Source organism: Monodon monoceros, unplaced genomic scaffold (assembly GCF_005190385.1).
Source record: "Monodon monoceros isolate NGI ecotype Baffin Bay Population unplaced genomic scaffold, NGI_Narwhal_1 Super_Scaffold_12, whole genome shotgun sequence".
Taxonomy (NCBI): Eukaryota; Metazoa; Chordata; class Mammalia; order Artiodactyla; family Monodontidae; genus Monodon; species Monodon monoceros.
In genome coordinates this window covers 13,047,165-13,069,123 of record NW_021703768.1, presented here as the reverse complement: position 1 = coordinate 13,069,123, position 21,959 = coordinate 13,047,165, and the positions used below count along the sequence as shown (strand labels likewise).

At 47.1% G+C, this 21,959-nt stretch overlaps 1 protein-coding gene across 6 annotated transcripts in view; it reads right to left on the bottom strand.

Annotated features, from left to right (window-relative positions):
- Window positions 1-21,959, bottom strand: part of TRIO (trio Rho guanine nucleotide exchange factor) — a 374,102-nt gene that overhangs the window by 149,187 nt on the left and 202,956 nt on the right. For all 6 annotated transcript variants that reach the window (XM_029218706.1, XM_029218711.1, XM_029218708.1 and 3 more), the window contains 2 exons: window positions 20,253-20,375; window positions 8,560-8,751 (listed from right to left, as the gene is read on the bottom strand). In XM_029218706.1, the coding sequence (XP_029074539.1) occupies window positions 8,560-8,751; window positions 20,253-20,375 (315 nt within the window). The remainder of the gene's footprint in view (window positions 1-8,559; window positions 8,752-20,252; window positions 20,376-21,959) is intronic.

Sequence of the window (21,959 nt, the reverse complement as noted above, 5' to 3'; positions counted from 1 at the left end):
TAGTGCACAGGGACATACGTTTAGTCCCCACTGTAATAGTGAGTTACAAATAAAGATAAGATAGTATATTATTAATTCATTCATTTAATAATCATCCACTAAGTGACTATTCTCTGTCAGGTATATTAGAGTTCCGTACAGTTTTACACACTAACTTCTAATTTCTCTCTTGATCTAAAAATTTTCTCTGCCTCAAAATATTGGGTCGATAAGAAGAAACTTCATGAATTTAAACCAGTTTTAAACCATTCTCTAGAGAAAAAAAAAAAAGCTTTACATGAATTAAACTAAACTGACAAAAGGATTTTCCTTTTAGATAATAACATCCCTCTTCCCCACTGGCCAGCCCAAATGCTTTACACATATTTACTTGGTGAAAAAATTCATTTATTTTGCAGCTTTGGCTGGGAACAAAAGTAGTTAGTGATGTGAACAAAGCCATGTATGCCAATGTGACAGAACCACGAGCAAAGATTCTCTGTAACAGCCTCCTCTGCCCTGAGTGGATGCAGCGCTGGAGCTGTGCACCCAGCAAGGCTCCGACTGCTGATCTGAAGGGTCAGAGTGAGGCGCTCACCCTGAGAAAGGGCAACAGAAGCAGATTAAGCAGTTCCTGTTGCTCAAAGATGAGTAAGGAAGGTATCGGGATTATACCCAAGTATTCATACCCAGGTATTTATTACACCTCTGTGTCTTATAGTTAAATCATTTGTCGAGTGACAAGGCAGGTGAGGAGGAAAAACAAGGACATTTATTGGCAGCTAGGATGGTGAGTGTGTAATTGCATCCAGTTGGTCCACAGCCCTCAGAGATGCTGTTATTCCCAATTCTGCAGAGAGCGAGCTGAGGTACCACAGAGCAGCCTGTCCCAGATCACTCAGCCAGTTAAGTAAGGGGACGTGCTACACTACAGTATACTTTAATTATTTTAATAAAGATGATACTTTTACAGAAAGAAAGCATAAATGATTAGATCTATTTTTTTGGATATTCCCACCTATGGGAAGACCACCCATTTTTTTTTTTTAAATACCAGATACCACAATCTATGTGAAGGCCTAATTGCCAAAGCAGTAGGTAGCAACTGAATGTTGACTTGGAAACCAAAGTCAAATCCAGTGCTCAGTCTTGCAAGGGGCGATGATGTAGTGGACGGTTCTAGGCCCTGAGTTTCCCTCTTGCTTCCTCTGGCTTGTGGCCGTTTAATTGCTCGTTTCTGTCTACATCAGATAAACAAGCTAAAGAAATCAAACATTTAAGAGTGTATTTAGAGACTTCATCTAAGGAACTGAATATTAACATAAAAATGATCGAGATGTGATCACAGAAGGTAAACTTTACTTCCTAAAATATTATGCATCTGATCTTAACCTTTCCCACTGGACTTCTGAGATGTTAAAGAGCGAGGTCACTCATACATTGCTGCTGGGAGCGCAAAATGGTACAGGCATTCTGGAAAAGTCTGGCAGTTTCTTTTAAAACAATGTGTTTACCAAAGGACCTGCCAGTTGTACTCTTAGGCGTTTATCCCAGAGACATGAAAACTTAAGTTCATGCAAAAACTTGTACGTGAAGGTCCACAGCTTCTCTGTTTGGAAAAGCCAAAACTTGACAATATCCCAACTGTCTTTTAAAGGGTAAATAGTTAAGAAACTGTGATACAGCCAAACCATGAAATGCTACTCAGCAATAAAGTACTGACACACGCAACGACAGGCATGGGTCTCGGGAATTTTGCTGAGTAGAAAAAGCCAATCTCAAAGAGGTACATATTGTATGATTCCATTTATGGGACATTTTTGAAGTACAATTATAGAGATGGAGAACAACAGACTAGTGGTTGCCAGAGGTTGGAGGTTAGGGGGTAGGGGTCAGGCACGGGTGTGAGGAGGCGGCAGCAGGGAGCCCGCTGGTGATGGGATGATTCTGCATGACTCTGTACATTCAAAGTGGTGGTGGTTACACGAATCTACACACGATAAAATCTCATGAAGCTAAGCATGCGTGCGCACGCGAACACATACACATCATGCACTGCACACCGGGGAAAGTAGAATCTAGGAATAAGCTCTGGGGAGTGTGGCAAAGCCACTTTCCTGCTTTGACAGTGTACGTGGTTATGCGAGATGTGACGCCCTGGGGGGAGGCTGGGAGAAGGGTGCAGGGACCTCCTTATCTGTTTCTTTTTCTCCCAACTTTCAGGGATTATAAATATTTCAAAATAAAAAGTATTTTTTAAAAAAGCTGGGAAATATGTTTAAAGGTATCACCCATACATAGGAATGCAGAAAAAACCAAATCATTTTAGAGAATAGAGAAAGATGAGTCATCAGTAAAATCCAGCTGAGAAGATCAAAATAAAAGGCTTGAAAGTTGCAAACCAAGTTTTAGAGATCTTTGCACAGGAGACAGAAGGGATCTGGAAGAATCCGATGCCGAGAAGCTGAGATCACCCCGAGGAGGACTGTGACCCCTCCCCTTCCGAGAGTCGTGCTGAACAGAAACAGGGCTTCTCTGGAAAGCTAGGTGTCCTGAACGGGGCTGCATCACGACTGCCAATGACCACGAGATCCATCAGAGGGCAGCTGGTCTACACGGGCAGCATCAGCTACCTGTAGTCAAGTTTCCTGAATTAGTTCACCAGGCAGATGCCTGACTGGTTGGTTCTCCGGCTCCACAGGGGAAGAAGAGAAAAGGAATCCGGGCCCTTTGAGTGGTGGCTGGTTGAAAAGGCACTGGGTATGTTTTCAAACTCAGTGAGGATGGCAGGAGACGCAGCTGGGGAGCTCCGCACCTGGAGGAGAGGAGCGGTGAGCCCGCTTCCTTGTAACCCTGCACCCACTACAGGGCAAGATCCGGATGGCGCTCTCCCTGCTCCCTGGGGAGAGCTGGGCGCTGGCCGAGTGTAAAGAGAGAGGTCTGCCTGCCTTGAGCTATTTGTAATGAGGTGGATGGACCTAGAGTCTGTCATACAGAGTGAAGTAAGTCAGAAAGAGAAAGACAAATACCGTGTGCTAACACATATATATGGAATTTAAGAAAAAAAAAATGTCATGAAGAACCTAGGGGTAAGACAGGAATAAAGACGCAGACCTACTAGAGAATGGACTTGAGGACACGGGGGGGGGCGGGGTGGAGAGTAAGCTGTGACAAAGCGAGAGAGTGGCATGGACATATATACACTACCAAATGTAAAATAGATAGCTAGTAGGAAGCAGCCACATAGCACAGGGAGATCAGCTCAGTGCTTTGTGACCACCTAGAGGGGTGGGATAGGGAGGGTGGGAGGGAGGGAGATGCAAGAGGGAAGAGATATGGGAACATATGTATGTGTATAACTGATTCACTTTGTTATAAAGCAGAAACTAACACACCATTGTAAAGCAATTATACTCCAATAAAGATGTAAAAAAAAAAATGAAGCCAGGCTGGTATGCTGTGACCAAAAAATCCCCAGGTGGTTGGGATGCCTTTATTTTTGACTTCTGAATAAAATGAAAGGTTCCTCTTTTCCCAGGCATTACCCCAAACAAAAATGTGTCCCAGTTCAGTGTGTAAGTTTGCAGAAGCAGAACCAAAAGGCTTCTTTACTTAACCCAGCAAGAATCACAGCCTCATTCAAATGGGAATGATCTTTCCTGGGAAACCATGGTTTCTGGGAATCAAGTGAAGAAAAACCAGCTCAAGGCCACTGAATCGATTCCAGAAATAAACTCTGGCTGAGAACTCAATGTCACCACCTGGTTGCCTCAAATAACCCACACATTTCAAAGGTAATTGTCAATTAACTCGGGACCTAATTTTGAGAATGAAGTTGAAGAGAACGAATGGATGAAAATAATTATGCCTTTGCTATACTTGAAAATGGAACTATGTCCCTCTGTCATTAAGTCTCAGAATGATGGGCTAGAAATAGACATCATTTGTTCCACAAGCTGACTGAGTATTTGCTAAGTCTGGGAGGCAGGCTACAAAGACAAGGGAGACAGGGTTCCAGACTTCAAGTAGCTTAACCTCTATCAAGAGAAACCAAGAGATGTCTAAAATACGTGATGCACAGAAGCAGAAGTATGTTCTTCCAGTGGTCATTCATTTTTATACCCCCTCCCCGTATGTTACAGGTGGCTTTGGGAGACACTCTGAAAGGAGTAAGTGAAAGAGTAAATGAACGAATTAACAAACAGTGCAAAGAGCATTCAAAAGGAAAGGAGGACAGGTAACAAAGGCCTAATAATGGGAGAATTATAATCAGAATGGAGGTGAATGAAATGCTAGAAACACTGAAGGGAAGAGAGGGATACAGGAGGACAAAATACAGGAGGACGAAAACTCTCCTAAAATAAAGTCAACGTTCCTTCTAAATACTACAGTACTACTTCAAAGACATTAAAAAAAAAAAAAAAAGGACAGATTATCAGTCTTCGGGTCTTCTGAGAGGAGATTAAACATCTCACGGATTCTTTTGGAGAAAAAGAAAAAAGAGGAAAGGGTCCCAGGATGCTTCCAAATCTGGGTTTAAGGGTGAAATTGGGCTGACACCTCTACCAACCACCTTCTGTATTCAACCTCAAGGTATAAAATATTTGCCACCCACGTGAAAATTCAAATGACCCTTGAACAAAGCGGGGGTTAGGGGCGCCGACCCTCCGCACATTCAAAAATCCACGTAGGATTTACAGTCAGCCCTCCGCGTGCGAGGTTCCTCCACACCTGCGATTCTATACCCGCAGATCGTGTAGCGCTGCAGAGTTTACTACTGAAAACCGTCCACGTGTATGTGGACATGTGCAGTTCAAACCCATGTTGTTCAAGAGTCAGCTGGGGGTTCCTCTGTCCTCTCTTCCCGGGAACAAGCATCTGCCCTCCGGGGTAAGAGAGTAGAGCCCAAGGTCTCCATGCTGAACCTCAGTGCTTGGTCTGCCACGAGACTTAAAACCACCAACCTTCTCCCAGGTGTGACTCTTAAAAACAATTTCTGAGTCAACACTGAGCAGATATCACCTTGACCTGGCACCTTTTCAAAGTTGGTTGTTAATGAGATCACCTTTGTATTACTTGCTCCTCAGAGAGCCAGAAATTTACTGCAAAAAAGAGAGGGCTAGAGGGCTACTCTCCGGAAAAAGTGAGTCTTAAAACCACTGCCGAACATCTGGGAGCGAGGAAGGTTAACCTCCGCGTCAGCAGAGCCTTTGACAGTTAACTTCTAAAAAGCTTCACGTATTTGCCTGAATGAAAAAGGCCACTTGCTTTTTCTATCTCCCTCCAAGTAATTTGAAATTGTATGATCTGCTTGAGAAAATTAATTCTGCTAACTTAAATCTTCTAGCACTTCTTCATTCATCTGATATGCTAAAATACTTAGTGACTTGATGCAAACACACATTTAATTAGCATGATTTCCTCCTCTTGGCCCTTCTCTCACATTTAATTTTGTTTAGGAACTCCCTTGGTGGTCCAGTGGTTAGGACTCCGCACTTCCACTCCAAGGGGCTTGGGTTCGATCCCTGGCTGGGGAACGAAGATCCCGCAGCCTGCACAGTCCAGCCAAAAAAATAAAGAAATAATAATAATAAAATACTTTTTTAAAAAAAGGAGTTAATTTGGTTTCAAAACACATAATGAAATTTGTTCTAAATGAAGTTTTCTTTCAATAACAAGTTTCAAAACACAGCAACTGAAGAAGCCGTCCCTTCCTGCATTAAACCTACCAAGTATCCTGGTGGGTCTGAGGGCATTTGTGCAGCCCAGAGAAAGGAGAGCGAGGAAGATTCTGGGGCTGGTCAGGAAAAAAAAAATCTACCGAGAAAATGGCTGAGGCTAAAAATGGAGTCCAAGCACATGAGGGGAAGAATCAGAAAACATTCCACGCCTGTGTGTGGCCAGCTCCCCTCAAGTCCTGCCCTCCCAGTCACCTGGGCATGTTGGTACCCCGCCTCCAACTGTCACCGAATCCTTCCCTGACCCGGGTCACTTCGGGGTCACATGAGATTAAGAGGAACCAAATCACAGTAAAATACCAGTTTCTCTGCTACTGTGCTGGTCTTTCATATAAAAAGGAAAGAATGATGGACTGACAATTCTCCAGTTGTGAAGGTGAACCACTTAACCTTCAAAGCAGCTTTAAGCTCTCCTCAGTCTACAAACTTCACATATACTAGAAGTTCCTACAGCGTAAGTCGAGAAAACAAAATGTATTTTCACTTTTCCATAAATTTCCAAGCCTAGTGACAAAACAGACTCCATAGTTTACTAACTGGAATGCTTCTACTGTTAAGATTTTTCCTTAGAAATGCTGCTGCTGTTACAAAAACCAGTGAGCCCAAACATAGCCTCCGGAGAGCAGCTTTCATAAACGGCTTTCCTTCGAGTTTCCTTTAACGCCTGCTTTTGGAGAAGCATAACAAAGTTGAAAAGTCATAAATAATGCTTCATGGAAAGAGCCTCTCTTTGTCCTAACTGCAAGTTAAATCTTCATGAATGCTGCTAAAGAATATTCCTAAGGCCTGTGACACAGACAAACATCAGGATACAAGCACTGGCTCTCGATCTCCAGACTCCAGGCCTACCGCCACTGCTGCCCTTCCCCTCTGCTCAGTCTGTGAACGCTGCCCGGCGGCCTGTCCTTCCTCTTGGGCCCCTCCAGGCCCGCGGCGCTCCCTGCGGCCCGAATAAGGAACGCCAGCCCCCATACCCACCCACCGCGCCTCCCTCGGGAAGGTCCGGGCTGCCCAGAGCCCCTCGCCTGCTTTCTGTCTCTCACAGCTTAATGAACAAAGGCACAACCTGCTTTTTCACAGGCATCATCTTCTCTCCCTCTCGGCTAGGGTGTAAAAATGCGTAAGAGAAAGAGGAGGTGGCATACGAGTGCTGATGGGAAAGACAGGGTAACACACAGCTATATCAAAACAGGTGCTGTAACAGGTGTGTGTAAAGAAAGTTCTAGAGTGCAGGGGGAACAGCTGAATCTGCCTGGGGAAGTGAAGGGAAGCAGTACATAACTGCAGGGACCAGATCACGAGGATGAGGTGATCCAGGCTGGTGCTCCAGATACACACAGAATCTCTGATGGTTCAAAAGCAAGGGTGTGACGCAATCAAATTCATATGCCTTGGTGGCAGGGCTGCAGAGCCAGGGAGACTAGTTAGTGGTTGCGGCTTGATTCGAGCTGAGTGGGGAACTGGTGACACATGCACCCGTAATCAGAAACTGCCATGGACCGATGTCCACTTAACGTGTCTCCTTGGGAAAAACAGTCTCTTTGTGAACACCGTGAAGTCTTTTTCAGTGGTGGCATTATTAAACCAGGAAAAGAAGCCACTCCTGTCAGTTTTCTATTCTGACAACTGTCCAGGGTCCACAAAGCACCAGCCCCTTTGCAGAAAGGGCTGCTCAGGGTCCCGGCCATTTGCCAAATATGCCCCCTACACTGTCTTCCTGGGCTCACGAAGTTTGAGTTGGAAGTGAAGATGGCTGTCCTGAAGCCAAACATTCAAGTCAAACAAACGGGCTGGTGGAGGACTGACTGCCCAAGATCCCGGACCCGGTAGTGAAGTTCTTTTCCTTTAAACAATTTCATTGGTTCCGGATCTTGGATGCCTTTAAACAAGGCAAGCCAGGCCTGGCCCCTTCCAAGTGTCTCTCAGAGTCTTACTCCTCCCAGATCCTTCTTCCTAGCCTGTTACTACCGCCTTCATGTACTCAATCTCAAATTACCTAAAAGGGCCCCTCATTTCCAACTTATAAAGAGCTGTCAAGTGGAGAATTTTTTTCACCTTAGAAATAAGATGTAGTAAGTCGACATCTTAATTTGTAGTCCTACCGAAAACTTTAGTTTTTATTATAAATCCTTCTATCTCAAAAGCTACGTAATAGTTTCTTCAATTGTAACTTTCTATGATTTTCTTTAATTTTTATTTTATATTGGACTATGATTTTCACAAGAGTAACATATATGCAAGGTATAATTAATACCAACGTGTTTTCCATTTACCAAATAACACATTACCTCTTATCCTGAGACAAGTTTATCAGAACAGCATACCTATGACAGTAACGTGAATATTATTAAGGCCGTGCTGGCTTTGCTACGTTTAAATTCAACATTATGTAAAATGCACTTCTGCGAGTATCTGAGAGCAGCCGCACAGCCTGATAAAATCAGAAGGCAGCCAGGACTTCAGCCACATGATAGGCTAACAGGCAGAAAGGAGGTCCCACAGCTCTGAGCCCAAAAGGCAGGTCGTCTATTTCTGCTACAATGGCTGTGCCCTGCCTCTCGCCAAGGACCCCCTTCAGCTCCTGTCTTCCCCGCTCCCCTCCTGGTCCACAGCTCCCAGCCACGCCCTCCCTCACAGGTCTGCTCCCGGCAGATGCCACCCCCTGCAATGGCACGCGTGTGCCCGTGTGGCGAGGACGGCCAGCAAGGAGGCCAGCCCTGCCCCCACTGGCGCAAACGGCCACCTCTGGTCCACTTTCTCACATCACGCCCACCCTCATTCCTCCCTCGGAGTCCAGAGGCCCTTCCAGATGGGGCTCCGTCTCTGCCTCCGGATGCCTCACCTCTTTCACGTGGGTGTGAAAGGACACCGACATGTCCAGGAGGATCTTCCGCTGCTCAACTCGCCGAACAAAATCTTGTATCCGGTCCTCGAGCTGATGGGCGGCCTGATAGATCTCTTCCGGGTCACATTCCCCAGTCTGAGCCAGCTGTTCTGCTGCTTCTAGTAATTTATCCGCATTGGTGTATGTGTTCTGTGCAAGAGAACATTCAGAGACACAGAAGGTGAATAAAAGACAAACTGGCCAGGCTGGGAGCCATAATACACTGGAACAGAGTCAGTGTGTGATGTTCCTTTCTGTAAATCAAACAGAGAAAAGAGGAGGGGAAGAGATGATTTTAGGAGTTCAGAACATCTCCATGAGCAGCCTTTTCCATTCTCGTTTGAGGCTGTTAAACTCTGAACCTCACGGCAAAGCCCTTCCGTCTGAGGCAGTGATGGGGTATCTGGTAGGCAGCTGCTGGCCATCTCGTGACTCATAAAGGGCTTTGGGCCTTTTGCTGCCACGCAGCCAGAAGACAGCGCGTAGCCACAAATGCCTACCTCACTTTTTCTCCTGGTTTTATGACAGAGTGCAGAGTTCCAGTTTTGTGTCTTTCAGTATGATATGCCGCTTTAGGATAATTCCCCAAGATCAAGTGAAAAAGTTACGTTGCAAACAAACATAGGCTGCTGCCTCTTTTCACATGTTTCTACTTATCAGTAATTCTGTGCTTATCTTTCCTCTACTTCGGGGGATACGTTTTTTAAAGAAAAAGGAAATAATAACTACAATAGCTATAAAGTAGCCAGAGTTTTAAAGAGCTGAGAGCTGAGTATCAACTGGGTGTCTAAAATACTCTGAAAATTACTCTGTTTTAATTCTTGATAAGCGAGGCTGCAAATGGCTTCCTCAAATCAACAGGTTTGTTAGAGACCCGACAGTGTTCGAGGGACCTGCTGGCCAGAGGGCTGCCGACGGGAACGGGGAGCAGTCCAGCCGGGTGGGGGACCTCAGTGCAGGAAAGAACAGAATTCAGGCCCCGAGAAGCCCAGAAGAGGCATGCGGCTCCCCGTGAGACACTGGCTGAGCCCTTCGTCCTTCTCCTTCCCCAGCATTTCAGCCCCACAGCCGAGCAGGGTCGGCACCTCATGGATGAGACGGGGCGTGGCCCCAGGTGTGCGAGGGTGCCCCTGTGGGAAGTCCGAGCCTGATGGGGCACGGGGTGCCCCTGCACTGGGAAGCCTCCCAGGTGGAGACTGGTGACCTCCAGGGGTATTAACCTACTAATAAGCCAGTGCATCAGGATGATGAGAGGCGGGTTCCTCATTTTGGAGAAGGAGAATACTTGAGTCAACCCTGCAACACTGGACTGGAACTGGAGGATCCACGTAAGTTCACGGTTTTCAAGAGACACGTGTGTAAGTGTGCACGTACCCTCATGTCCCTCCCCCGCCCCCCATCCACCAAGAGGGCCTGGGAACAGTGATGGCCCAGCAGCACTAAGCATGGTAGTACCCAGATCCCCACTTGTAAGCACCATTCTGCTCTGGAGGGAACCAGGGCTCCGTGGAGAAATGGCGGACTCCAGGGTTGGGGTGAGACAAAGTACAAGATGAATCTGTGACATCTTACCGTGCCCCAAAGCAAGGAGAAGCCCAAGAACAATGTGGACAGGAGAGAGAAGCTAGCTTGAGGAGGCGCATGCTGGCCAAACGAGGGACAATCTGAGCATCAGAGGGAACAGTGACAGTGATGGAGGATAATCCATACACTCAATCGGAAACCAGGAGTCCCGACTGACACAGAAAGTAAAACTGGAGGATGGACGGCATAGTTATAGAATTTCAAAGTACCTCCCCACAAAGAACTTGCTAATTACAAAGGGGGAACGACTCACTTTACAACGGAGACATCTGGCAGACACTACCTTAACCCCGGGATCAAAGTGGACACCATAAGTAACAGGACAGATTAAACTGTGCAACCCTTGAAGGGACAGAGTTAGGAGGACACGGCAGCACTCCTGGGATACACCTGCCAAAGACGTAAAACCAGAGTACAGGCATGAGGAAGCATCAAACAAACCCAAAGTGAGGGGCATTCTCCAAAACAACGGGCCTCAGATTTTCCAAAATGTCATGTCACAGAAGTTAAGGAAGGACCAAGGAGCGACTCTAGGCTGAAGGACACTCAGAGATGTGACGACTAAATGTCACAGGTGGTTCTACACTGGATCCCTTAGCTATGAAGGACATCGTGGTCTGAGGGTTAGAAGGTAGTCATGTGTCAGTGTTAATTTCCTGATTTTGATGGTGGTATTATGGCTGTATAGCAGGATGTTGGTAGGAAACACACACTCGAGTCAACGGTTTAGCGTGGGGGGTAGGTTCTCTGTGCTGTATTTCCAACTTTTCTGCAAGTTTAAAAAAATTTTACAACAGAGTAACATTCAGTGTGGTAAGTATGAGGTGATCTCAAAAATGATGCTGACGCACACTTAAAGAGCACGCGAGGCCCAAGCGTCAGGGTGGGGTGGGGTGGAGCGGTCCATCCTGGGCAGGCTCTGAGGGGGTGCAGTGTCGACAGGTGATTTAAACGTGACAATAAAGACCAGCTGGAGGGCGGTCTGCTCTTCGTCACCAGCATAGGTTGATGGCTCCCTGCTCCAAGTGTGCCCCTGGCATGAGCACCTACTGGGCACGGGCCTAAGGGCCTCCCCCACACTAAGCTGTCTGATCCTAACCATCGCCCCTTTTACAGGTCAGAAGACTGAGGCCAGGAGGCCAATCTCAAGACTCAGAGGCCAAAGCCGGCAGGTGGTGAAGCGGGATGCATCCCGGTCTGACTCAGGGGCCTGGGCTTTCAACAACCCAGCGTATTGTTCAGCTCACCCCTCCCAATGGTGGTTCATGCAGCCCTGCTTCACACACTGCAGGGCTGACAGTCACCCCCTTCTCCCTGTCCCTCTGGAAAACCATCTTCAGGGGACTTTTCTTTCTTGGTACTATCCAAGTCTCACAAGAATGTTCTGCACTACTAACAAAGGATCCTTCAGAACTCCTAGAAATGATGGGAGAGACGTCAAAGAACCCCATAAGACTGACCGACATGGCCAGACTCGGAAAACGTCTATGTGCACACTTTACATAGTCTTTGAAATCAATTACGTGGCCTCATCTGAAAAGCACAGTCATTCCCGATCTGACTGCAGAGCTTCAAGGCACAGTTAAAGGGTTTTGTGTATATTCACCGTGACCCGCTGGGAAGCTAAGCTGTCCTAATTCCTGCGCAGAGCAGACAGTGCACCTGCCCACTTCCAAAGAGCTCTGGAACGACAAAAGCACTTTTCAGAAAAGTCCACTCTCCGTCCTGCACGACTCTGGCCAGCGGTAACTTTGTGACAAGAAGCCCTTCACACAGATTATCAAACCACCTGGGAGATTCCGAAGGACAGGACAGAAAGACTGTCACGTCAGTACCTGGGTGTCGCTGTGGTGACCCACAGCCTCAGTCTGGATAGGATCAGCCCTCCTCGTGGCCAGACGGACGAGGGAGGAGTTAAACTAGGAATGAGAATCACAGCGATGCGGTAACGATGAGGGAGGGATAAGGAAGCCATCGACGACGACACAAAAAGAAGCGACGGAAAATGTCGGGGCCACGAGGAGCCTCAGGGGGCCTCACAACCACATGCAGCGTGGATCCGGGCTGGGGCCCCGCACAGAAGGAAACGAAGGAAACCTGAACGAAGTACGGACTTCAGTTCATCAGTATGAGTTATTAATCCTAACAGTAGCAGTTCAATATTACATTCGTATAATATATATTATTAGTATGATATTAGATCAATATTAGCTTACTAATGATAACAAATGTGCCGCACTAATGAACGGTGTGAGTTTTGATAACAGGGGAAACTGGGTGCAGGGTATGAGAATTCTCTGTATCATCTTCACCATTTGTGTGTGTGTGTGTGTGTGTGGTACGCGGGCCTCTCACTATCGTGGCCTCTCCTGCTGCGGAGCACAGGCTCCGGACGCGCAGGCTCAGCGGCCATGGCTCACGGGCCCAGCCGCTCCGCGGCATGTGGGATCTTCCCGGACCGGGGCACGAACCCGTGTCCCCTGCATCGGCAGGCGGACTCTCAACCACTGCGCCACCAGGGAAGCCCCACCATTTTTCTGTACATCTAAAAGTTGTCTAAGAAAGTTTATTAAAAAGATATGATGTGTATGTATGTACACACACACACAGAGCAGATTTTGAAAAAACAGCCTTCACCTAGGGAACAGGTCCCGAGCACTGTCCACAGATTCTGTCACCTACTCCAGCGGTCCCCAACCTTTGTGGCACCAGGGACCGGTTTCGTGGAAGATGCTTTTTCCACGGACGGGGCCGGGGGATGGAGGGAGGATGGTCAGGCGGTCATGCGAGCGATGGGGACGGCAGAGGAAGCTTCGCTCGCCCGCCCTCCACTCACCTCCCGTTCCTAACAGGCCGCAGACCGGTACCACTTGCGGACCCCTGACCTAGTTCTTCCCTCCGGGGAGACTGGCCTCCGGCCCCTCAGCGCAGCCCCTGGGCACAGAGAAAGCTCTCCTCACGATGGGCAGCTACCAGCCTCAAGGTTCCTGCTGGGCAGGTTCTGCATACACGTTGCCCCCAGAGGCCTCCACTCATCAGAGGCCACACAGTGAGGTGACATTCCTGGGGACGGTGGCTTTATGGGGACCCACGCTTCCCTGCGGGGCCTCCCAGGACCGTGCTCTGCAGCTCTGAGCAGAGGCACAACCGGGCCTCGGGGCTGGACGGAGCAGACAGCGTAGCACGCTGTACACTGCACGTACACACCTGTTACGAGCTGAGTCCTGTTCTCGCATCTATTGTCACTACAGCCGTGAAGCCGCTTCCCTCTCGAGTTTAGTAAGTGGATCTGCAGGTGACAGAGCCTCCCAGCACATGCCAATTCTGAAGGCTTTCCGCCTCTTGGCCAGCAGGTAAAGACAGTTACAACAATCGACGTCCCAAAGGAAGAAGTGCATTTCTGAATGATCTGGGACACGAAACAGCACTCATTTCGTCTCACCTCTCATTTTACGCTTGAAGACCCTGAGCCAGTAGGAAGGTCTCCGTGGCTCTCCCTCGGCACAGCAGTAGGTACTGCTGGAGCTAGGGTTAGCCCGCGGCCTGTCTGAAACCCAAGGCCAAGGCCTCCCTGTGCACAGAACCTACCCTGGATCCTTTGGCCATGGAAGAAATGAATCTCCGTGTGTTCATAAACATACGGATGAGAAACACTAGCTTTGGAGCACTTGCTCTGTGCCCCGAAGCAGCCTTGTGACAAGGACACGATTTCACTTCCACTTTATGAGCCAGAACATGGAGACAAAGAGGTGCAAAAACTCAGCCAGCAGTCAGGAGAGCTGGGACTGTCCCCAAAACAAAGGCCTCGGCCAGCGGTCCTCTCAGAAGGGAAGGTTGAGTCACTCAATCTTAGACTTACAGCAGGGAGTAGGTGTCAAGTAAAGGAGGCTGTTTTTGGGTCTGAAGAGACTGGAGTCCCCTCTTCCACCCACGGCCCTGTCCCCAGGGCATCTCCCCCGGGGCCCAGTTCCTGGTCCATGGGGTGGGGTACCAATCCCTGCAGCGAGGACTGAAGGAGATACTGTAGGGCCAGGCCGGGGTGCGCCCAAAGAGTTTCCTTTGTTCTTGAGAAATAAATTAGAATTGCAAAATGTCCTAGGTCTCAAGAAACACAAGAGCCTTTCAAAGGAGGATCAGACCTTCTCTCCCTACCATCCACAGCAGCTACAGCCTGGGTCTTATGCAAGATGGCCAGAGGCTATATTTAGAAACTGGTTTAAAAAAAAAAAAAAAAAGATGGGTTTTCTTGATCTTAGGAAAGGAGGAAAACACAAGCATGTCACGCCTGAATTTCAGGTGTGCCGAAAGTGCCCACGTGCTGTGCTCAGAGCATCCTCCCTGCAAAAGATGAATGAGCTCAGGAGAGACCCCGGGGGTTAGAGAATTGGCCTGATTAGCTTCTGAAAATCCAGAATGAATGGTTAAGGTCTCCTGCTTTCCCGAATGCCACACTTCTTTATCCTGGAAGACACATTAATTATATCGCACACCAAAAAAGTTACTGACAGAAATGGCTTCCTGGAGAACAACTTTGAGATGTTTACGTCTTTGGAAGGTGATTTGAATCCCAGGGGACAAGCAGACATGAGAGAAGGCACCTACGGGAAGATGCTATGCCAGAGATGTACTGACTCCTATTAGAGACATCTTCTGTGCTCTCAAAACCAGCTTCTTCCTCGAACCAGAATTTTCTCAGCTTTCCTGGCTGCTGTACCCATAGCTTTTTAAATCTAAAAAGGGACGTTAAACTTGGACAATTATTTAGAAGGTAAAAGAGCAGGTGACTGTCAAAGAGCACCTTCCTTTCCCAGTCATTTGCAAAAAGCTTCACGTGGAAAGCACTGTTCATTTCTTTTTTAAAGCTCCTGCGTGAACGTGCAACGTGGCTGCGCTCTAGAAATTCATCAGCATGGAGTCACTGGATAGGATCTATCTACTCAACAATCACTGTACAACATAAAGAAGGAATGGATCTTCAGATTAGTCGCGAGGAGGTTCTCGGGTCTGCCGAACCGTGTGCAGAAATGGTCCAACGCTTCCTGATGTGGCTCTAGCAGTGTCTGAAACAGCCTGAGACCAGGGGCCTCGCAGCGAAGTCGAGGGCCTGCAGCAGTCACACCGGCTGCACAGCTCGCTGCCACCAGGACACAGAGGCTCTTTTCGGGTTCCCCCTTCTCAGAACGCTAGAACGGCTCTACACAATAATCTGTATTTAGTAGGTTTTAAATGAATTCAACTGTAAGACTTTTGACACTTCGTTTCTGAATCTCTGTCATGTTACTTTACCATGTCATGTTTTGAAGAAGCTGACTTTAAGAAAAATTCATTAAATAAACTGCTAATTCAATATCTTGAAACTAAAGATTGTCTAGAGACAATTTAGAATTCATTTTACAAAGGACCCTTCAAGACACAACCCCAAGACACACACTAACTCACCTTAAACTTAACTATGAAAAAGAAATTTCTTTTCCCTAAACCCAAAATGTGTTTTACCTTTGTGAGTATGTTTCAGAAAATGAGAAAAGGCTCTTTATTAAGCACTAAAGATGCCTCTCTGTTCCTGTTTTTAAGGTGCCTCCACAGGCCATTCTGTCCAAAACATACATACATCTAAAGCATGACTGTAGACCTCCCTCTGCCATAGGACTTGTATTATACTTTGTTTTGACAGAAAGCAATCGAAGACAGGAGGGTACAGAAGGAAAGGTGGGGAAGGCATTCCCTCCAGTGGCCTCGCCCCCTGCACGAGAGCAAGACTGATGTCGTCTTCTCTGGGAAGAGGCAGACAGCTTTCCATGAATGAAGCTACAAACACAGAGCGTAATCTGGCTCGATACCCAGGCCACTGTCTGTCTAGCCCAAGTCCGCTGCACGTGGTCTTAATAAAGCCCGGCTCCTTGTGGAGCCACTTCACAGGACAGACCTCTCCTGGCTTAAAATGCTACCCTCCTCCCTCTTACACCCCTCAAAGAATCTTTATTAAACAAGCTGGGGGGGCTAGAGAGAGAAGCCCACTCTATTTCTTCAGGTCTACAGCCCCCTCCCAGCTTACTACGTTTAATCTGTTCTTATCATAGAGGGGTCCAGGGTGGCCCCCCGGTGTCCTCTGAGGCAGGGCACGTTCCTTTCAGAACCAGCCTGAAGCGGGTCCGTGATGCGCAGTTTCTGCAGGTACACGGGCGGCGAGCACCGGGCTCCAGAACTCCATCAGGGACCACTCGGGCCCTGTCACACGACACACACTGAGCTGGACGCGTGTCTGCGGACAGAAAGGATCAGAGCCTTTCACCCTGAGGCAAGTGGAGGGGATTTCTCATACATGAGGGGCTGGTCCCCGTTCACAGCCAACCACGACAGACTGCTGAATGCCCACTCTGGGCAGCGGCACGTCCCTGTGTGCCTCCTGGATACAGTTTTATCAGCCAGGGACGCAGAAACCGGACTCCCGGTGCCAGGGGCGATGCGGAGGTAAAGTGCACAACACTCCCTCTGAACCAACGGTATCTAAAACATGCACCAGCATCAAGCGACATTCTCCAAGTGACGGGAGGGCCTATAAACATTTCATGCCAGAAGGAAAAGACCGAAGAGAAGGAGAAGCTGGAGATGCTGGGCCAAGAGGCCAGAAGTGAGGGGCCAGGTCCCAGCAGGGGGTGGAAATGAGCGCAGGGCCAGGTCCAGGGCGGAGCGCTCAGAGCCTGCCCCCCGGGGGGTTTGCAAAGGAGGGAGGCCCGCAGAGAGGGGAGGCTGGGTGTCTGTGCGTGGCTCCCCAGGCCCCGGCAGAATGAACCCCTGGCACATGACTGGTGATTATATGAAGACCAGAGAGAGGGAAACCGGGTGCAGATGTTTGCAAAGTGAGCAGAAGGTGTTTACGTTTAAGGTATTTGTTTTTTCATGCACAGTTCAGACTTGGGCTTAAGGACTTTCAATTTAAGGAAAAGAGGGTCAGGTACCCCTTAGAGTCCCAGGGTCAATATGCCAAAGATGATAAGAAAGCAGTGAGACCTGGCCAGGGAGCGGCGGAAGCTGACAGGCCCCTGCCTTTCTCTGAACCAGGGGTAAAGGCAGTCCTCCCTCCACTCTGGGGCTCGCCCTAGAAACCTCAAGACGCAAACGTGCCCTACAAAGAAAGTGTCTCCCTCTTGCTGCCCCCTGAGCCCCTGTGTTGACGGCTTTGATTGTCATCTTAGATCTGAAGAAGATTACCATGAAAAGATAGGGCGAGGGTCGTCGCAGAAGGCACCACAGGAATTAGAGGGAGGGGTCAACAGGTGCTGGACGCACACAAGGACACTCAGCAGGCCAGCGCCTTCACACTGGAACCGAGCCCACGGTCACGGGTGACCTTGCTACTTGGGGCAGGAGCCTGCTCTGGGTTTGGTTGTTTGCAGTCCCACCTCTTATAGATTCTTTGGTGCCTGAAGTCTTTGCTCAGAGGATCCAAATCTCACATCCATCCTCAAACCACATGGCTACAGAGCAGTAGCTTATCTTATGGAAAAACCAAGGGGAGATGGAACACATCTTCCACATTTCTTCTGCTACGAGAGGAAGGCAAAATATTTTCCAGCAACCGTAAGTAGGGACATCACACGTAATGCAGAAAAGAGAAATCCAGAGACCCATTCTGGTGCGGCGAGGCCGCTGAACACGGAGCCTCTTCCATCCCGCTTCTAAGATCAAGAATGCACGAGGCTGGGTGTCACTTTAACTTTACATACAGAGACTTTCACAGTGTAAAGGAAGTAACTGTTTTTTGGGGTTTTTTTTTGCGGTACGCGGGCCTCTCACTGTTGTGGCCTCTCCCGTTGCGGAGCACAGGCTCCGGACGCGCAGGCTCAGCGGCCATGGCTCACGGGCCCAGCCGCTCCACGGCACGTGGGATCTTCCCGGACCGGGGCACGAACCCGCGTCCCCTGCATCGGCAGGCGGACTCCCAAGCACTGCGCCCGCCACCAGGGAAGCCCTAAAGGAGGTGACTTTTTAAAGGCGTTTTCCCTGAACAGGACTGAAGTGCAGTTTGCCTTCTTATCTCATGACTCTATCTCACATCAGTTTCCTGACAAACCCAGGGTACAACCGAACCCTCTGTCATGTAAAACCCATGGACGCACCCACTCCTGCTTATTTTGGCGTTACAGATTTTGGGGCTAAATCGTTAGATGTATATTGACACTGCCCCTTTTATAACTGAAGGCTCTCTTTATTTCTAATGACGTTTTTACGCTTTCAAGTCTATTTGCTTAACACCAATATTCCTATACCAGTTTTCATTTGCTTACTATTTGCCTGGTGGATCTTCTTCTAACACTTCACATACTTTCAAAATTCCTGGGTATTTATGTTTTAGGTTTGCCCTTTGAAAACAATACACAGTATGATTTTTTAAAAAACTATTCAATCAGAGAATCTTTCTTTTAACAAGTATAATCTATTTTGCATTTACTGTAATCACTGCTATTTGGGGACAAATTGCTACATCTTATTTTGTGATTTCCGACATAATTTTTGTTGTTCTCCTTTCTTTTGCTTCCACTAGACCCATTTTCCTGAGTTTTTTCTTATCTGGTTTTCTGTATTTCTTTTCTTTTTATACTTATGGGAAGCGGTGTTTTCTATCCCCGCATTTAGTAGTCATTCAAAAACACTCACACGCACCCCTGTCTTTACAAACCTAAGATAAGCAACACCTCCTGCCAACCTCGTCAGGACACCTCTCTACCTTCTGTGTTCAAGTGCTCCGGGGCTTTGCTCTGTCTTGTTTTTAACTACCACCCAATTCTACCGTCTTGTGTCTAAATGGTCAGTCCTTTGATTTACAAACATATTTACCAATTTCTGTGCTCATGATTGACCTCAAGCCTTTCTTCTCATATTTCCTTTTTATTCAGTAAATTAACTCATTCAACAAATACTGCTGGACGCTTAGCTGCACCATGCCAGCCTTGTTCTAGGCGCTAGTGACAGAGAAGTGAACAACGCAAAATCCCTGCACTCGTGGAGGTTAAATTACAGTGGGTGCTTCCATTATTCCGACTAAACTACACACTTCAGGTCTCCTGTAAGTAAGTGAATGGTAAACTCTCTTGGTCTTGGTCTATATTTTATTCTCACTGTTGAATGATAGCTCCACTGGGTGTGGAATTCCGGGTTCAGAGTTCCTTTCCCTCAGGTCTCCATCCCACTGTCTTCCAGAATCTGCAGTTACCGGTGAGAAGTCAGCTAAGAGTCATTCTCACGGTTGTGATTTTGTTATTTCTCTCTCCTTGTTGATACTCTGCCTTTGGTGTTCCTCCGTTTTACCATAATGTGTCTCAGTTTGGATTCATCCTACAATTTCTTTTTAAAACAACTTTTACCCTAGCTCCTACAGCTTCCACATATATATCATGGCATGGTAATCTCTCCCTCCTTCACTCCTCTTTCTTTCAAAACACAAAACTAAATGAAAGGCACATTTACCAATGTGGGAAAGACCTGGGCGAGATGCCATACATGACACTATCACACACACCTTACTTCCTCTCCAGCAGCCCTCACTGTGCCTACTTTTCAGGTAAAAAAGTTAACCTCAGAAAGGTTAAGAGACTTTTCCAAAGCCACACAGCTGGTGAGCATTACAGCCAACATTCCAACTCCACAAATCTCATGCTCTTAACACACCACACCCCTGCCTCCTGTTTCTGAAGCACATGACTTTAAAAGAAATAGAAAAGGGAAAAGAAGTGCTGGCCCATCATTAAAGAAATTCAAGGACTGTTATTCCCTGATTATGAACTGGAATTTTACAAACTAGTCAACAGACACTTGTACCATAAATATGGCAAAAATATCCAAGACATTTTTCTGTTTCAAGAACTTCACATTTATGAAAGGGTCAACAGTCTAAATCATCTTTCGGCCAGGCCATGACAGCTTCATCTGAAATCTGAGCATTATCTCTGAATCACCTTCAAACCTACGTCATTAAAGCTAAGTCAACAGAGATGGGGTTAAAACTGTAATTCAAAACCAACCACATAGGTATTTATGGAAGAAAATAGTAAAAGCCATTGTTTTACCTGTGCTACTTCTTCAAAATCTTCATGACGTTTCTGCAAAGCTCTGGCCCGATGCAGAGATTTCCCCACACCTGTATGTTTGCTCAGAAATGCTTCTCCATGGTTCTCAATCCAGTCCAGCACCTACAATGAAATACAGATATACATGCCATAAAAACCATGCCTGCCTCCATCAGTTTTAGGGCTATCCATTAACGATACAGTCTCTCATCTGAACTCTATAAGAAACAAGGGAGAAAAAAAATTGGGAGCAACCGGACAGTAATCTAACACGTTGAGAACTACATCTTCTGTCCACTTTCCTACCACGATTTTAATCAGCTCTTACTTTAATAGTGCAAGTCTGTCTATGTATAAATATTACATGCAATAATGATTAAATTAAATCTCACCTCAGTTTATGCATGACTGAGCCAACAAAACTGCCTGGGTTTTGTGTGAGATAGTGGTAGTCAAGTCACAGAGGAGCAATTTAACTTAACATTTTTATAAGGCTCAAAGCTTCACAACTCAGACAATTGAAGTTTAACTACAGAGTTCATGTTTTTCTGTCTCTTCTGAAAGACTTGAAACATGTAAGTAAAACCCAAGAAAACAAAACAGCTAAATGCCTCTGTCCTGGTCTTCGAGGATAATTTATTCTATAAACTAAGCTGTTGTGAAAGCTAAACATTCCATGAACTTAAATACGTAAGAGTTCTTGCTAGCTGAAATCCACCACACTAAAGAAAAAGAGTACAAGTAAAGCAGGGCAACCCAGCGTTTTTAAGTCACAGCTGGGGCTGAGTAGTTCACTGGCTACTGTACTTGAGAAGTTGCAAAACGCCAACATCATCAAACAACATATTTAAGACTACATCAAATACACATTCGTCTCTTTCTGATGGAGAGGGGATAACCAGCCAAAAACTAAGTCAGTGACGTCTTTAGCCAGAAACTTTCCTTAAAAGATATTTGAATATCTGAAGACATTTGTTCATGTGTTGCAAAGTACTGAAGGCCACCTTGGATTCTGCAATTAGTAGCCATGGTAACTAAGGATGCAGATCAAAACAATCTTGGACTAAAGACCTGCCTGGAGCCGCACAGCTGGGACAGTGGTCTAGAGGGCAACCTGGAAGGGGACCAGTCACAGCCCTCCACTAACTGCAAAATTAAGGGGGCCTTAGGGTGGGGAATGCGATGCACAGCTTGGGGAAGACAGTGGATAATAATACAACAACTGTGTGTGGACAGCTGGGCACTAAATTTACCCGGTGATTGTTTCACAATGTATGCAAATGCCAAGTCACTACAGAGTACACCTGACACTAACCTAACACTGCATGTCAACTATATTTCAGTTAAAGTAAATAAATAAAAGGGGCGTTAATTTGAGGTTCATTGCTACAAAAGTGATCCCTTGCCCTTTGTTACCTCCACCACTGAGAGATCAGTTGTGCTGACAGACATCTAGATAAAAGGAGGCAGCTGCTAAAGGCCTGTCCAGGGACAGCCGGACTCGTCCTCTTCTGCTCCACACCAGTCACCTTCTGGTCTGACTGATGGTCCTTTCTGCATAGGGCTTAGCAAAGTCAGTAATGCGTGTAAATAAAATGGCTCACGAACCTGAATAAATCCCTGGTGGTCCTCTGTAAAGAGCCTTGTAGAATGAGCAGGGGTGTGTGTGTGTGTGTGTGTGTGTGTGTGTGTGTGTGTGTGTGTGTG